The sequence below is a fragment of the Trachypithecus francoisi genome, unplaced genomic scaffold (genome assembly GCF_009764315.1).
Source record: "Trachypithecus francoisi isolate TF-2019V2 unplaced genomic scaffold, Tfra_2.0 Lachesis_group5, whole genome shotgun sequence".
Taxonomy (NCBI): domain Eukaryota; kingdom Metazoa; phylum Chordata; class Mammalia; order Primates; family Cercopithecidae; genus Trachypithecus; species Trachypithecus francoisi.
Window position 1 is genome coordinate 40454885 of NW_022681470.1, and position 17045 is coordinate 40471929.

The following is a 17045-nucleotide window of genomic DNA, read 5'->3' on the forward strand; positions in this document are numbered from 1 at the left end:
TGCTTACCCTGATATAAAAGGTTTATAAGGTTTTAAGACACTTTACTTGTTGTGCAAATAACCTAGTTTGGTTCAATACCGAAGCAGGACCGAATCTGAGTTTTCTCAAGGTTAATGCTGTATATGTAGTTCCTTATTTTCTGTGATGATGCAAACAGCCAAGGATCTTTTCAGTTAGAAGGGACTTTAATAAGGCTATAATAGGTCTTTCTTTTCAGACATTTTAAACCAAGGATTCTAACATGTGCTTCTCTTCCCCAAACTTGCCACTAAACACTTAAATAACAAATAAAGACATTGAATCCTGGCTGGGTGCGGTGGCTCTTGCCTGTAATCCCAGAACTTTGGGAAGCCAAGGCGGGCAGATCACTTGAGGTGAGGAGTTCAAGACCAGCCTGGCCAACATGGGGAAACCCTGTCTCTACTAAAAATACAAAAAATTAGCCGGGGGTGGTGGTGCGCACCTGTAGTCCCAGTTACTTGGGAGGGTGAGGTGGGAGAATTGCTTGAATCCGGGAGGCGGAGGTGGCAGTGAGCCGAGATCGTGCCATTGCACTCCAGCCTGGGTGACAGAGCGAGACACTTCATCTCAAAAAAAAAAAAAAAAGATATTGAATCCTGCAACGTGACATTATTTATTTTTATTATTTGAAATAGAAGTGCAAAATGAATGTTAATAAAATATGTAAAACGTATTATAAATATAAATAAGTGAATTTCGGTTCTGGTAAGGATGCTTTAATACCAGGGTTCTCTGGCAACATAATATATATAAATATACATAATAAAAATATAAAAATATTTTTAGCATGTTGTGCATAGATTATCTTATGATTTAATGCTCCTATGAATATCTGCATCAACTGGTTATGTGTTAAACTTTAAAACACGAACCTTCAAAATTTCATTTTTTCTTTGTTTCAAGTTTTTTCTTTACATAATTTTATGATTACACATTAAAGTGGAGTAGATAGGATGAACTCTCTACTAAAACTTGTCAACTAAAAACCTGTAAGCTAAAGAAAAAAAAAATCTCTAAATACATTGAATTTATTTGGGAATTAGAAAGGAGGATTATAACCTGAGATGCATAGCTGTGGCAAGCTACATATGCATCAAAGAAGGGAGGATAAAGGGAAACATTTTAAAATTTTATTTATTTGAGATGGAGTCTCGCTCTGTCGCCAGACTGGAATGTAATGGCACAATCTCGGCTCACTGCAACCTCCGACTCCTTGGTTCAAGTGATTCTCCTGCCTCAGCCTCCAAAGTGGCTGGGATTACAGGTGCACACCCCCACGCCCAGCTACTTTTTATATTTTTAGTAGAGACGGGGTTTCTGCCTGTTGGCCAGGATGGTCTTGATCTCCTGACCTTGTGATCCGCCTGCCTTGGGCTTCCAAAGTACTGGGATTACAGGCGTGAGCCACCGTGCCTGGTCAAAGGGAAACTTTTATTTGGCAAAAGGAGAAGTTCATGTAAGCTGGTTGGAAACAGATACTGGTTTTGGATACTCAAAGTCAGACTTGGCGACATTTTAGAGGAGGAGATGCTATTACTGGGCAGGTGTTGTTTTGAGAGCATTTTATCTGAATTGCTGCAGTCCTACAGAATGTCTTATTTTAGAAAGTCTTTGAGACAAGACTTCCAAAAATGTCTTTTATCTCGTCCATGCAATCATGAACCCTACTCCTTTGTGCTCTCCTGGCTCTAGTTTGTGTTTGACAAAAAGTGATTTCATCCTGGTATCTGCAATTTTCATAAACCTTTATTCATATATTAGTACTTCAAAGATTAAAAAAAATTGTAAATCTGTACTCTTGCCTCAGGAAAAAGATTTAGTGCCAAAGAATAAGTCTTATTTTTAAAGTATTGTGAATGAGACTTTTTCATTTGATTTTTTTAACCGCTTAATGAAAGCTATGGACTTTAAAGCATATTTATCCTGTATTCTTTTTTAGCATGGGGGTATTTTATTAATGCTAACAGTTGTTTTAAGGTTGCATCTCTTATCACACTGTATAATATTTGAGGTAATGATAATTTACATCTTCTTTTACAATATTTCTGTCACTTATTTTATCTTATTGTATATGCTAGAATGTTGAAAGGAGTGTTGAAAAATTGAGTGCTGGGCTCTTCTGCTTTGTTCCTATATCAATGGAAATGTCTTTGGTATTTCACCAGTTGACGTATTTACTTTTGCTTTATGACTTTTAGAAATGACTGCTAAAATGATCAAATGCTTTTTATGGGGACCTAATCATACAAGTCGTATAGTTTCTATCTTTAAATTTATGAGTGTAGTGAATATATATATATATTTCTACACTGAAAAATTCGCATGTTTCTAGAATAGACTCTATTTGGTTGTGAAATATTACCATTTTAATTACTTGCTGGATTTGATTAGTTTATATTTTGTTTGTATGGTTTTAGAATTTTTAAAAAAAAGTTCAGACAGGATCACACTCTGTTGCCCAGGCTGGAGGGCAGCGGTGTGATCTTTGCTCACTGCAGCCTCGACCTCCCAGGCTCAAGCCATCCTCCTACCTCAGCCTACCAAGTAGCTGAGACCACAGGAGCACGCCACTACCCCTAGCTAATTTTTGTATTTTTTTGTAGAGATGGGGTTTTGCCATGTTGTCCAGGCTGGTCTTGAACTCCTGAGCACAAGTAATCTGCCAGCCTTGGCCTCTCACAGTGCTAGGATTATAGATGTGAGGCACTGCGTGCTGCCTTTAAAAATTTTGTTCTGTAGGTACAGTGTCTCCCTATGTTGCCCAGGCTGGTCTTCAACTCCTGGACTCAAGCAGTTCTCCAACCTTGGTCTCCCAAGTGATGAGATTACAGGCATGAGCCACCCCACCATGCCTGGCCATAATTTCTGTTTTTAAGTAAGATGGATCCATAATTTTATTTATTTGTGCTATCTTTATCCAGTTTTGATATTAGTGTTAGCCTAACTTTGTAGACGAATTTAGATTTCCACCTTTTTTTCCTACGCTCTGCAATAGTTTAAATGATGAGAAATTATCATGCTATTTGGTCTTTGAAAGTTATAGAGTGTGCTGCAAAACTACCTGGGCTTGCTGATATTTTTAGAGGTAGATCTTCGATCATTCTTATCTTCTATGATTATTGATTTGTTTGATTTTCTTTCTCTTATTGAATCACTTTTAGAATTTATGTGTTTCTAGAAAATCATGCATCTCATCTAGATTGCCAATTTATTGGCAAGAAGTTGCACAAAATATTTTCTTATAATTATTTTAGTATCTGCCATGACCATGGACGTTTTTCTTTTCTCATTACCACTATTAACTCTTTAAGCAAAACATTGAAATCAACTTTTTGTTCCCCAACCTGATTATCACAAATTCTAGTAACATATCTTTACTTCTTCTTTTTTATTTTGTTTTGTTTTTGAGACGGAGTCTCCCTTTGGCCCAGGCTGGAGTGCAGTGGCGCGATCTCGGCTCACTGCAAGCTCTGCTTCCTGGGTTCACGCCATTCTTCTGCCTCAGCCTCCCCAGTAGCTGGGACTACAGGCACCTGCCACCACACCTGGCTAATTTTTAAAATATTTTTAGTAGAGACGGGATTTCACCGTGTTAGCCAGGATGGTCTGGATCACCTGACCTCGTGATCCGCCCGCCTCGGCCTCCCAAAATGCTGGGATTACGGGCGAGAGCCACCGTGCCCGACCTATCTTTATTTCTTAAAGAAAATAGGAAGTCAACTATCTAAGACTCATAGTTTTGATAATATTTGAAAGATCCTGCAATCCTTATAATTTCCTACTCTTTATCCGTATTCTGTTCATATTTTATTAATAATAGTAACCACTTAATAAGTTTATTGTGTGTCAGACACTTGGTAAATAAACCCTTTACTTGCATTATTTAATCCCCAGAGTAGCTCTACGGCCTAGAAATTAGTGTCCCCATTTTATGAATGAGTAAACTAAAGCTCAGAGAGGTCATGTAATTTGGCCAATGATATTCAATCAGCAGGTGGCAGAATGATGTGGGAACTGAGTCTGTGAGATTCTGAGGTTTGTGCATTTAATCACCATTCTCTACTTTCAGTATCTTTCTCATTAGTCCAAATTATAATAATTGGAATTACTTTTTTCTAAAAATAAGTATATAGCCAAGTATCAAAGCTCCCATATAAGAGCTTGAAATGAACTGTAAATTGTGAACCTAAAAAAACCTTGTTATTTTAATGATTTTTTAAAGGATATTCATTTTTTAGATATTACTGTGAGCTTTCCTTACCTTATCTCTGTATTTTGAGACTAGACATAGAGCCTGATTTCTTTTTCTTTTTCTTTCTTTTTTTTTTTTGGAGACGGAGTTTCTCTCTTGTTGCCCAGGCTGGAGTGCAATGGCACGATATCCGGCTCACCGCAACCTCCACCTCCTGGGTTCAAGCAATTCTCCTGCCTCAGTCTCCCGAGCAACTGGGATTACAGGCCACCACACCCAGCTAATTTTGTGTTTTTAGTAGAGATGGGGTTTCTCCATGTTGGTTAGGGTGGTCTCAAACTCCCAACCTCAGGTGATCCGCCCCCCTCAGCCTCCCAACGTGCTGGGATTACATGCGTGAGCCACTGTGCCTGGCGACATAGAGCCTGATTTCTAATATTTAGTCTAACAGAAAAGATGTCACCTTTTTTGTATTTAGAGAGATCAGTAGGTGTCAACTAGTAATTCAATTTTTAAAAAAGATTATGATAAAATAGACATAACAAAGTCACTATCTTAACCATTTTGAAGTGTACAATTAAGTAGTACTAAGCACATTGTTGTACAGCTATTACCAACATCCCTCTCCAGACCTCTTTTCATCTTACAAAACTAACTCTGTACCCATTAAACAATAACTCCCTGTTCCCTGCTCCCCAGCCCCTGGCACCCACCATTTTCTACTTACCACATGTAAGTGGAATCATGTGGTGTTTGCCTATTTTTGACTGGTTTATTTAACTTGGCATAATGTCCTCAAGGTTCATCCATGTTGTGGCACGTGAATAGATTTCCTTCCTTTTTAAAGCCGAATAATACTCCATTGTATGTATATACCACATCGTGGGTATCCATTCATCTGTCAATGGACACTTGGTTTGGTTCTACCTTTTGGCTATTGTGAGTAATACTGCTATAAACATGGGTGTAGAAATATCTCTTTGAGGTTCTGTTTTATAAAAAAAAATTACTTTACTTTTTTTTAATAGATTCAGGGTCTTGCTATGTTGCCCAGGCTGGTCTTGAACTCCTGGGCTAAAACGATCCTCCCACCTCAGCCTCCCAAAGTGCTGGGATTACAGGCATGAACCACCGTGCTTGGCCAAGACCTTGTTTTTTATACCCAGAAGTGGAATTGCCTGATGATATGTTAATTCTCTTTTTAATTTTTTGAGGAACCATTTACACTTAATTTTAACTAGACAATGCAGTAAAACAATGTTCCATTGCCTTGGGTCCCAGATTTAGTACATTCCTGAAAGTCAGGGACATCTAAGATAAGATAATCTCGGGATTTATGTTTGGCATGAGGTCCTGGGCAACAAGGGAGTGGGGCAGGGCCAAAGTTCTGGTATCTAGAACCTACCAAAGTTTTCCACCCTAGCCCATCCTGCCTACCTGGCTTCCATAGTTTAGAGGATGCCCACTGGTACTGTGGTTTGAGCAGAATGACAGAAAAGCTTCAGGACAGGTCCTAAATAAATATGGATTCTTTTAGGCTTTGTAGTGAATCTGCATTGTTATTATTTAGAGAAGCATTAAGGCATAATGATTAAGAACATGGAATCTGGAGCTCGACTTCTTGGGTTTAACGCTCAACTCGGCCTTTATTTACTACATGGGAGGTTACTTAAATTATCTGTGCTACAATTTCCTTATTTGTAAAGTAGGTATTATAATAATATCTACCTCATAGGATTATTGGGAGGATTAAATGAATACATGTAAGTGCTTAGAAAAATACTTGATATATAGCTCTCACTCAATGTTAGTAATAATATTATTATTTTTTAGAAACAGGGTCTTGCTATGTTGCCCAGGTTGGAGTGCAGTGGTGTGATCATAGCTCACTGCAGCCTCTACCTCCTGAGCTGAAGCAGTCCTCCTGCTTTAGCCTACCAAAGTGCTGAGATTACAGGCAGGAGCTACCACGCCTGGCCGAATAATATCATTTTAAATTAGTACAGGTTATGATGTGGCTTTCCTTTTTAAATTTATTATTTTTAAAAATTTTAAAATTTATGTGGCTTTCCTTAAAAACCAGTAAGAAGAGTAAGATTCCATTCTGTGGAACTTTTTGGATTGTGTATACTATGAATAAAAAAGGTGTAATGGCAATTTAAAGAAATAGGATTTGCTCTCAGATCAGCAGGATTAGATTATAGCTTGATTAATTCTCATCTATTTAGTATTTTATGGATTGGATTGTAGCTTGATGAAACATAGAAAACAGATTTCTAGTCACATAGAAAATCAATGCCATGACAGGAGTTGGTCATAGAGGTTTGTGTTGTCGTTGCTGTCTGGTCCCTCCCAAACACTGTCCAGGAATGAGATGCCCTTGTACATACCCCATCTACCACTTCATTCTAAGCAGATGTCAATCACCACTATGAAAGCAGAATCTGATAGCACTAAACACTTGAGTGAAATAATGGACTCCTCTAATCCATAAGGCAACCTTATGATAATTTGACTTGCAATGTAGCTTATGTACATGGAGAGGCTATATAACCTGGATGACTTGAATATATGCTTGCATATCTAGTTATAAGTCTTACTAGAAATCAGTACATTAGTGTTTTGTCTTTACATGTCAATCTCAAGAGCTTTGTTAATCCAAACCTGCTTCCCATGAGTAAATCCATTCTCCCTGTACTTACTAAGTAGGTAGTTGAGCGTGCAAAGCTAAGACCCCCAAACCCTGGACCTTGGTAGAGTCACCAAAATAATGTGTCCCTCCCTTCAGTCTGATTGTTTTCTTGGGATATATCCCAATGCCTTTTCCAGATCATCATATTACTAGCTGCCTTAATTTACTTCTATTTTCTTTATTTCTGTTATTTCTATATGTGTGGTGGCAGAGATATTCTTCCATATCAACATTGCCAGTTTGCTGAAGAGGGGTGGAGCAACCCAACTTCTCTCTCAATCGCTGGGCCAGCCTGACATGACCAAGAATCACTGTGTAGTGAGCAAGGAAAGCTAATCACTGCACTGCAGAATCTCACTTTTTGGAACTGTTGCTTTGCTATGTGCCTTCTTATAGCAGATGTAGCTGAAAGGAACCTTAAAGATAAACTAGCCCACCTTTCTTGTTTTGCAGATGAGGAAACAGATTACTTGCCTTGGGCAGTATATCTTTATGCTCTTCTAACAGTCTTTTGTCTAAGGTTGGCTGTATTGGCCTGGGCTTATGACCTGTCAGTAATCTTCTTCCTAGCCCTAGTCTTATCAAATCATTACAAAAGTTTAACTGCCAAAGGCACTTTTCTTTCCTATAGTTCTGGCAACTTCTCCTTTTGTTGTATACCATTGATATCCAGGTTCACATTAGAAATATAAGTTCATCATCTATTTCAGACCATGTTTCTAACTGGATTCTCTGTAGCCTGGTTCATGTTGTAGTCTGCCATTTTCTGGCAACAAATTGGATCTATTTTAATAATGATCAGAGATGCTGGATTTGTCATTTGGGATCTTTTTAACTCAATATCTCAAATTGTGGACGTAGGATTTCATGAAATAAAAGTACCCCTCAACAGTACTTCTTTAAATAGTACTCACTATATAACCACAATAAAACTGTATTCCAGTAATTCCATTAAAATTTGTATGCTAACAATAGAACTTTGTTTTAAACTTTTTATTCATGTTTATTTTAACCACAATACTAATTGCTATTCCTAAAATACGTTTTTCTTTCTCCTCCTCCTTCATGGAGTATTACATGTTTTAATGTCATGGCAAATTCTTTTATTAGCTTAGTAGGAGCTTTATATACATATATAGAGAAAAAAATAGCAAGTTACAAGTAAATGCACATTTTTCTTGTAATGTATCTTTACATATTTCAAAGAGGCAAGTGACAGCAAATGTGAAATAAGCATAAGCAAAGTGCTTTCATTTAAGTGCTTAGAGGATTAGTCAAGGAGCACTTCCTAGAAGTGTGTTTTGAAGATTTTAAGAGAAGGTACAAATATTCACTCGTGACGAGGATGCAGTCAGAAAGGAGGGAAGTAAAACACACATTATGCACTGGGAGCTGCATTAGAAGGGGGAATGAATGCTAACAAAAAGAAAAACATCTGTTGCAGGATGGTTAAGTAGGCTTTCAGCCAGGGTGGAGAAGGGATGTTGACTCATAGTCATTGGTGAAGTTATTGAGATGTCATTTCAGCCTTGCTACCCATATTTTGCTGGATAATGTGCTAGATCCTAAGGGAAAAGTTAAAGAGAAGGGAGAGACAGTGCTTGACTTGTGGGTACTTATGATCTTGCTGATGACACAAGGCAACAGAAAGTTAAAGGAGGATCCTTGAAAGCCAGTAAGAGGAACTTGGATTTTATATGGTATGTGATGACAGGAGCCATTGGAGGTTCTCCTGTATCATCTTGCCTCTGTCATCTGCTCAGAAGGGAGAGGTCTGAGCTGGGGAAGATCAAACTGAGCAGGTGGCTAGGTTTTAATCTTTATAGCTATACGTAATCAGCAGAAGTGCTTTTTCCCACATAAAACTATTTTGAATCACTTTAGAAAAAAATGAACTACCTAAAATCTTCTGTCCATGATTAACAATTAGTAGAAAATGACTGGTTTGCTCTTGCAAACAGCACTTAATGTCAGTAGCTTCAGGCTGTTTTTCAGTTTTGCAGTAAATTTTTTTACTGAAACCAATTTAGGTAGCTATTTTGTCCATGGGTGTTTGTAGTGAAAAGGTGATGTGAGTAGAATAGAATAATGAGATTCCTTTTCTGCACCAAAATATTAGCAAGCTGCTAATGGTTCCATTTTGATACTGCCACTTTCAAAGGAGAGAGATCAAGTTGCTTATGGAAACATTTTGGATTATGTTTAAAAGAGTGTAACTTTATAACAGTTCATATGGTAAATAATTCAAGGTTTGCTTTTAGTGGTCAGTTTATCTCCTTCTTGGCTCAGCCCTAAGAGAGAAAGTTTCCAGATTTTTGTTGTCTATCTAATAAGTCCGCTGGTAATTGGTTTCATGCTGTGGGAAGGTAGATTTTATTTCTTCCCTTTCTTCTTCTTCTTCCTCTTTTCATCTGCCTCTTTGCTACTTGCAAACCGTTCTGTGATTTCCACTGTCTCCACTGACCTTCTAGTGGGAAGCCTTTCAAGGTCCTCGGTTTCCTGGAATGATGTTTGAGGCATATTTAAGTGCCTTATGATATTCCTGGGTTTATTTGGGTCTTGGCCCATATGCATTGGTGGTAAGTCCCTGAGAGGCAATAGCACAAAAACAACAGGAGCCCTGAGGTCTGGAGGTATTCCACTCATCATTTGAAAAGACTGTCCGGGAAAGGCATTATTTAAGGGGTAGCTCTCTAAAGCCACCTGAGCTTTTGTGTTCGGATTTCTTTTTGTCTGGAGAAGAACATCAGTGAAGTAAGGTTTTACACCTGTTATGGCATTGATTTCATATGCATTGTGCCTGTCAGTCAGTGCTCTCCCAGTTAAAATGGGCTGAAAAACATGTGATCCTGAGACACCACTAACAAAGCTGTGGAGGACAGAATGCCAAATCCCTCCACTTATTGGACTCAAAACAACCCGCGGCCATAAGCTGGCCAGGCTCCGGAGAGCTTTGCGGTTCCATGCGGAGGCAGGAAAGTCTGTCTCGGTATGATAGAGCTGAGAAAAATAAATACTAAGAGTGATGCCTGGATATGTAATCAGGAAATTGTACACTTTGCTGATGTAGCAGTGGTTAGCTTCATTAGAGGGGGAGTTGTTGGAATACAGAATGATATGCCTGATGCTGTCATTATTGTATATGGCTGAGTCAAGGTAACCATTCATTTCAAAGAGCATTGATTCTGGATGGATATAATTCCCAGTGCAACTGCTAGCATGGCCCTTTTGCACCAGGCTACCAGAAGAAGTTTTTAATTCATAAAATGTGAGGTGTTTTGTTTGAGGATATGTTGTTCCATAAGGGAATCCAAAAATCTAACAAAATTCTGTGAGGGAAACTCCCGCTTCTTCACCTGTTCGAATATGGTAAGGACAATTAGCGCAATCTAGAGAGAAGCTTAGCCAGTAATAAGGCTTTACTATTGTTCCATGATTTGCTAGGTATTCCTCATATGTGGGCTCCACTGCTAGATTTACTGTCTTCTAGCCGCAAACCTAAACAAGGAAAAGAAATTACATATGAAACCAGTGCGGGAAAAACTGAAGACAGTGCATTAATTTATTAAACCATACTTTCTTTAAAGAAAGTAGCATAATAAAGATAGTGATATATGCATAGATTTAAAAACTCAAGATTTATTATTTTTTATTGAGACTCCTAGAGCATGGAGAAGAAACAGAAGAGAGAGGCATTCTTCAACTTTACCTGTTTCATAGATTCCCAGTCAGTAAAGCAAATTAGTTAACAATGCAAGTTCTAGAAACAGACTGTCTGGTTTTAAATTTGGGCTTGGCCAATTATCAGCTTAGTGGTCTTTGGCAAGTTATTTAACATTTGGGAGCCACAGATTACTTGTCTGTAAAATGAAGATATTAATAGTACTTACCTCATAAGATGGTCTTGGGCAAAAATGCTTCGCTATGTGCTTGTCACATAGTAAGGACTCAGTAAATATTAGCTCTTAGTAGTAAAAGTACAAAAGCCTAGGGTTATCTAGATTATTCTAATTTTATAATCTATATATCTATATCTATATCTAATTATATAATTATATCTAAATATAAAAGTACAAAAAAGGGTTTTGCATTTTATTCATGATATTTCTTCTCAGAATATGTTAAGTATTTTGCAGAACTCATGTATTGTGCAGAACTATTGAGTGTGCTAGCATTTAACATCATCTTTCTTAAAATCACTGGCAATAATTTGGAGGTTTTTTTTTTTTTTTTTTTTTGAGACTAGGATCATGGGATCTCTTTTGCTTAATGGTAGAGACTTCCTGGAAGTGCCACTTGAGTATTCTTTGGGTTGTGGACACTCATTCATTGACATGTAGAATTTTCTTTCCAGTGAGTCGGTCTTGTTAGAAGATTTTTGAAAAATTACTGTTACAGAGAGCAAATATAGTTCTTTGGAATATTTCAAATCAGTAGTTTCTGGGATGTTAAACTAAAAAAGCTGAGATCATTAAGTAATGATTTTTTTCCTTTAAAAAATATTCGTTCAGGCCGGGCGCGGTGGCTCAAGCCTGTAATCCCAGCACTTTGGGAGGCCGAGACGGGTGGATCACGAGGTCAGGGTATCGAGACCATCCTGGTCTACACGGTGAAACCCCGTCTCTACTAAAAAATACAAAAAACTAGCCGGTGAGGTGGCGGGCGCCTGTAGTCCCAGCTACTTGGGAGGCTGAGGCAGGAGAATGGCGTAAACCCAGGAGGCGGAGCTTGCAGTGAGCCGAGATCGCGCCACTGCACTCCAGCCTGGGCGACAGAGCTAGACTCCGTCTCAAAAAAAAAAAAAAAAAAAAAAAATTCGTTCAGTTATCATTGTTCCTATAATGCCCTAGGAGCTACCTGTTTTGTTTGTTTTTGAGACAGTCTTGCTCTCTTGCTCAGATTGCAGTGCAGTGGGATGATCATGGCTCACTGCAGCCCCAACCTTCTGGGCCCAAGTGATCCTCCTGTCTCAGTCTCCTGAGTAGCTGAGGCCACAGGTATGCACCACCATGCCCAGGTAATTTTTTTATTTTTTAGGAGGCATGTGGTCTCGCTGTGTTGCCCACACTGGTCTCAAACTCCTGGGCTCAAGTGATCCTCCTACTTTGGCCTCCCAAAGTGCTGGGATTACAGGTGTGAGCCACTATGCCCAGCCTTCCATCACTTTTTTGACATGCTTATTCACAGGTCTATTCCTTCCAGTCTTTTTGCTATATGTGTAAGTTATGTATAATATAAATAAAGTCATGTTTTATACCCTGCTTTTTCACTTAATATTGTGCCATGAGTATTTTCCCATGTTATTAAAAATTCTTTAAAAAACACAATATTCGGCTGGGCATGGTGGCTCATGCCTGTAATCCCAGCACTTTGGGAGGCCAAGGTGGGCAGATCACAAGGTCAAGAGATCGAGACCATCCTGGCTAACAAGGTGAAACCCCCTCTCTACTAAAAATACAAAAAATTAGCTGGACATGGTGTCAGGCACCTATCTTCCCAGCTACTTGGGAGGCTGAGGAAGGAGAATGGCGTGAACCTGGGAGGCAGAGCTTGCAGTGAGCCAAGATTGTGCCACTGCACTCCAGCCTCAGCGACAGAGTGAGACTCTGTCTCAAAACAAAAAACAAAAAACACAATATTCATGGCTAATGAGTTTTTTATTATGTAACTGTAACATTCAGTTTCTTGCCTCTTTTAATTATTATAACACTGATGAATATTTCTGTAAATAAATTATTACATATATGATATTTATTATAAAGAATCAGATTTTTTTTTTTTTTTAGTATAGATTACTAGAAATCATAGTATTAGGTCAAACATTGTCAAATCACTGCCTAGGAAGGTGTACCAATCTTATCACATTAATTTGAGAAGTGAGCATTGGTATTTTTTGTTGCTATAATGTGTGCCTTTACTCTTTCTAGTGAAGTTGAACACTTTGACATGCTTATTGGTCTGTGGTATTTATTCTTCTGTGAAATATATTTGATTTTTTACCTGTTTTTTGGGTGAGGTTTTCCTTATTGGTTTGCAAGACATCTTTATGCATCAAGAATATTAAATCTGCCACATTTGTTGCAAATATTTTACCTGGTTTATACAGCTTTTTAATTATGCCAATGTTATTTTAATTGCACCAAAATTTACATTTTTATGTGGTCCAGTCTCTACTCCTATGTTTTTTTCTTAATGTATTTAGAAATGCCTTCCTCATCAAAGCATAATTAAGTATTCCCCATATTTTCTTCTAGTATTTATGGTTTCATGTTTTACATTTAACTTTGTCAGATAACAAAACTGATAAGGCAGAAAATTTAAATGAGGTAAACTGACCATTGCAACAGAATATATTTTTCACTTTTCAAAATCTCACTTAACATCATAAATCCTTGTGCTAAAATATGGCTTCTCATGGAAGTGCTCTGTTCACGTTCTGTCTTCCTCAGCCCAGATCAGCTCAGTCATTGCTGTATTTGATATAGCTTGATCTCTAGCCTGAAACCTGCAGAGTTCCTACGCGAATCCTGTCCTGGGCAGAAAATATGTTAAAAGCCTCAATCCAGCTATAGGTGGAGTGTGGCTTTACTCATGTCACCGTTATCTTAGTGGCTAATATCCTGCAGTAACTCTGGCACCACATACTCACCAGATTCTAGATTTCTCCTAGCCTCTGCTGTGTCATCTTAATTCATAGGATTGGACATGAGCTTTGTTTTTTCCTTAGTACTATGCTTTCCTGATGTAACTGAATTCCTGCCCTGAGGCTTCCTAGACCTTGTCATAGCTTTCCTTCCAGAGAGCTGGATTGAACCCTTGGCAGTGGACGATCTCTTGGAACCTGATGCCATTTCTTGCTTGCTCCCCAGCATTGTTTCCTCCCTGGACCTCCTCCTCGCTTAGCCTTCATCAGGCTGGATGGATCTCTCCGTCAGAACTTGCCACAACCAAGCCCAAACTCTCATGCTTTTTAATATTGTGCCCTTGATGTGGTCGACCCCTGGGTGGTACGTCGACATCCAGGTTACTGCTCAAATTACAATTTCAACTCACCCATAGACAATTTACAGATTGATTTGGCTAAATGTTATGGAAACAGAACCAAGAGGCACTTTTCTGTCTTTATTACTATTTCTTAAGGTGATACCTATGTGGAGTTAACTATATATAGTGGTCCCATAATTACTCTTTTGGGAAACAAAATTACCCTTTGTGTGTTTTTAGATAAAGGTAGCAAAATGGAAACTCCCTATTGCTTTTCTAAGCGCTCCTTCCTTTGCACCCCTGTCTTCTGTGACTGTTTTAGCCAGAAATGATACATCATTACTGTCTTTAAGGAGATGGAGAGAACTGTGGCTTTGACACATAGTGGAGGGAGCTCTGTAGTCTCATTCTTGCTGATGGCTTTTCAGTGTCAACAAACTGTAGTTTCCTATTGGTGAAGTTTTCACTTTTTCAGTGTCTTTCTGGGCTTGTTCTTTGATCACCCTCATTTGAAGAGGAAGCAGGAAAGAACTGTTGCCCTCTTTGAACTGTCATAGAATTCATGGTTTATTGTATCAATTTGTTACCGATCACAGATTATCTTGTTAACTTTTGGTATCCGTTATTTTATTCTCCCCTAACCAGGTGGAAATGTACCCTGTTTTGGCTCAGGACCTACCTCAGCAACCTTGATTGGCTCACAAGCCAGGTTGCTTAATTAAGACTTGTTTCCCCAGCAGCTGATGTCTAGCCCTTTTCCGTTTGCTTTGTCTGTGCTTGGGAAATACATGTTATACTCTGTAGAGCAGATTTGCTGGCAGTAAGAACAGAGATGTGTAGAGCCCAGTGTGCTGTAGGGCTCTCTGCATCTGGCTGTGAGTGGCCCCTGGACTGGGACTGTGGGAGGACAGTCCCAGTTTTCCATAGTTTAACATAAATGAACCACACCATAAGGACAATCTGCTCTCATTTCACTCAAGTAGGATTTAGTGAGTACTGTTAAAGCAGTTTGCACTGGAGTAATTGGAGAATGGAGTTTGCCCTTCACAATCTGTGCACAATCTGTTAGCAGCTAAAAACAAATGTTAGCAGTTATAATTACCATCAATTTGTCTCCAGGCTTGGATCACATTCCAGGTGTTAGAAGAGATGGTCCATTTCCTTCTTTTTCTCCTTTAAGTCCCATGCCCTGTTTCAAGTAGCTTCAGAGGGCAATTGTGCTGTAAAGATTCGCCTTGTAATGGGTTCAGGACTCTTTCACAGTTTGTGTCTATTCGTTCATTTGAACTTTGCTGTTCCAAGTTAGAAAGACCTTGCTGAGGTGTGGCTACCTCTAAGAACACTGTTGAATGGGTGCCATGGTAACGTTTGCAAAGTAGCTACTGCTAGGATACAGCTCTGACACTTATTACTTTATTTGCATATCAAGCCACCTGTTCCAAAGATGAAAATATACAGGACTGCATATTCCAGTCTGGGTAAAAGGATAATAGCTGACTGTTGAAGAGAATGTGTTGGGGTTTTTCTCCTGCTAGCTGAAAAATCAAGTTCTGAGGGCCTGCTCCTCAGCACCTTTCTCCTGGTCTAGAGAGGGTGCCAGGCCTGGCGGTTCTGTTGCCTGCGCAGGTGCCCGGGCTTCTCCTTGGGAGGCTTGCCCTCTGTGAGAGGGAGCAGAGAGTTGACTTCCTCTAAGGGGCCATAGTTCCTGAAGGGGGTGTTTTTGATTCTGTTTAAACCTAGGCTATGTGTTAGCAGTTTCCCTCCTCTTAGAAATTGCCTGGGAGACTCTTGCTATTGGTATGTATGTGGTTCCCTCCAGTTTAAGACAAAATTTGTTCCTGGATCAGTTGTAGCCCCTTCTCTGTGGCTAACCGAAGAGCCACTTGTCCTTCTCCATTCTTTTCCTTAGTCTCCCTTGACCCCCACATCATCTCCTAGACACAAGGCTCATTGATAGTCACGATTCACTGTTTGTGAATCACTCTGGATTATTCCCTCATTCCTCTTCTTTCGCCACCTGAAGGAGCGAGTGGGGATCACTATCGTGTACATTCCAGTAGTAACTACTGGCTGTAAGCAGACATACTCTAAAAATAACTCAGGGATACTGAGCACCCAGAGGGCACCTTCTGTCTTCTCGAAGCTTTGCCACGCCTGTTTCCACAGTCAGACTTCTAGTCTGCACCACAGCACACATCCTTTCTCATCCAGAGTGCTCCTACTAGACGAGATGTTTTTGTTTCCTAAGGGCCACAGATGTGTTCATGAACTCCTCAGCTGGTTATTTTCAGTTCCATCTTCCTTGGTGCTTGCTCTGGCACAGGGTCACTGCTGCGTCCTGTCCCTTCCCCACCGTTTGCCATGGGTTATCCCTTTGTTCTCATTGCTTGCGTCTTCTAACTGAATGAACTTGTCAATATGAAACTGAAAGTCGATCCTCATAGCTCATCTTTTATTTCATCCTAATAAATGATAATCTATTGCAAACATTAAAAATATTATCAAAAGTTGGGTAAAAGGATAATAGCTGACTGTTGAAGAGAACGTGTTAGGGTTTTTCTCCTGCTAGCTGAAGAATCAAGTTCTCAGGGCCTGCTCAGTTCTGTAAGAAAGTATTAGCTGTCTGACAGATTCCGGTGAGGGGAGGAAAAGACAAAAAATATAGTCCCCAGATCTGCACCAGCATCCCAGGTGCACTGTGCACCTTGCATGGTGGATTAGATACTCAGCAAATGATACATCTGTGTAAGGTTAAGCCTAAAGAAACAGGAAAAATGAGCCTTTGTCCACTAGCACATTTACCAGTTGCATTTTAGGGTGATTTTAGGGATAGGCAACCCCAATTAGCCATTATTCTTTAAAGGTAGTTGTCTGTTAGATGTAGGAAGACTTCAAGGAAGGTTAAGTTGTCAACATTCCATTTAGGTTGCACAGAATGACTTGTAAGACTGAATTTCATCATGAGGAAACAAACGGCCTTTACCATGGTTCCTGTTCACAGCGAAATTGACGTAGAAAGGAAATGCTTGGAAGAAATGTCTAGTTTCCCCAACAGACTCCTTTCTTCTCTATTCTGTCTTCCTTTGTTAATCTGCCATGTTTCATCTTCATTCAGATGAGTTATGATGTACATTATTTATATAAAGATATTAGGA

At 39.2% G+C, this 17045-nt stretch overlaps 2 protein-coding genes across 4 annotated transcripts in view; one reads left to right on the forward strand and one right to left on the reverse strand.

Moving 5' to 3' along the window:
- RGL1 (ral guanine nucleotide dissociation stimulator like 1) overlaps positions 1 to 17045 on the forward strand; it is a 296651-nt gene that overhangs the window by 2614 nt on the left and 276992 nt on the right. The window contains exon 1 of one of the 3 annotated variants that reach the window (XM_033198857.1): positions 15353 to 15368. The exons of the other annotated variants lie outside the window; for them this stretch is intronic. The gene's annotated coding sequence lies outside the window, so the exon portion shown is untranslated. Of the gene's footprint in view, positions 1 to 15352; positions 15369 to 17045 lie in introns of those variants that run through there. 3 annotated transcript variants of the gene reach the window in all.
- Positions 7889 to 15234, reverse strand: APOBEC4 (apolipoprotein B mRNA editing enzyme catalytic polypeptide like 4). Its single transcript, XM_033198863.1, has 2 exons — positions 14993 to 15234; positions 7889 to 10404 (listed from the first exon to the last, which is right to left on the reverse strand). Exon 2 carries the CDS (start codon positions 10084 to 10086, stop codon positions 9280 to 9282), a length of 807 nt encoding a protein of 268 aa, XP_033054754.1. The 5' UTR covers positions 10087 to 10404; positions 14993 to 15234; the 3' UTR covers positions 7889 to 9279.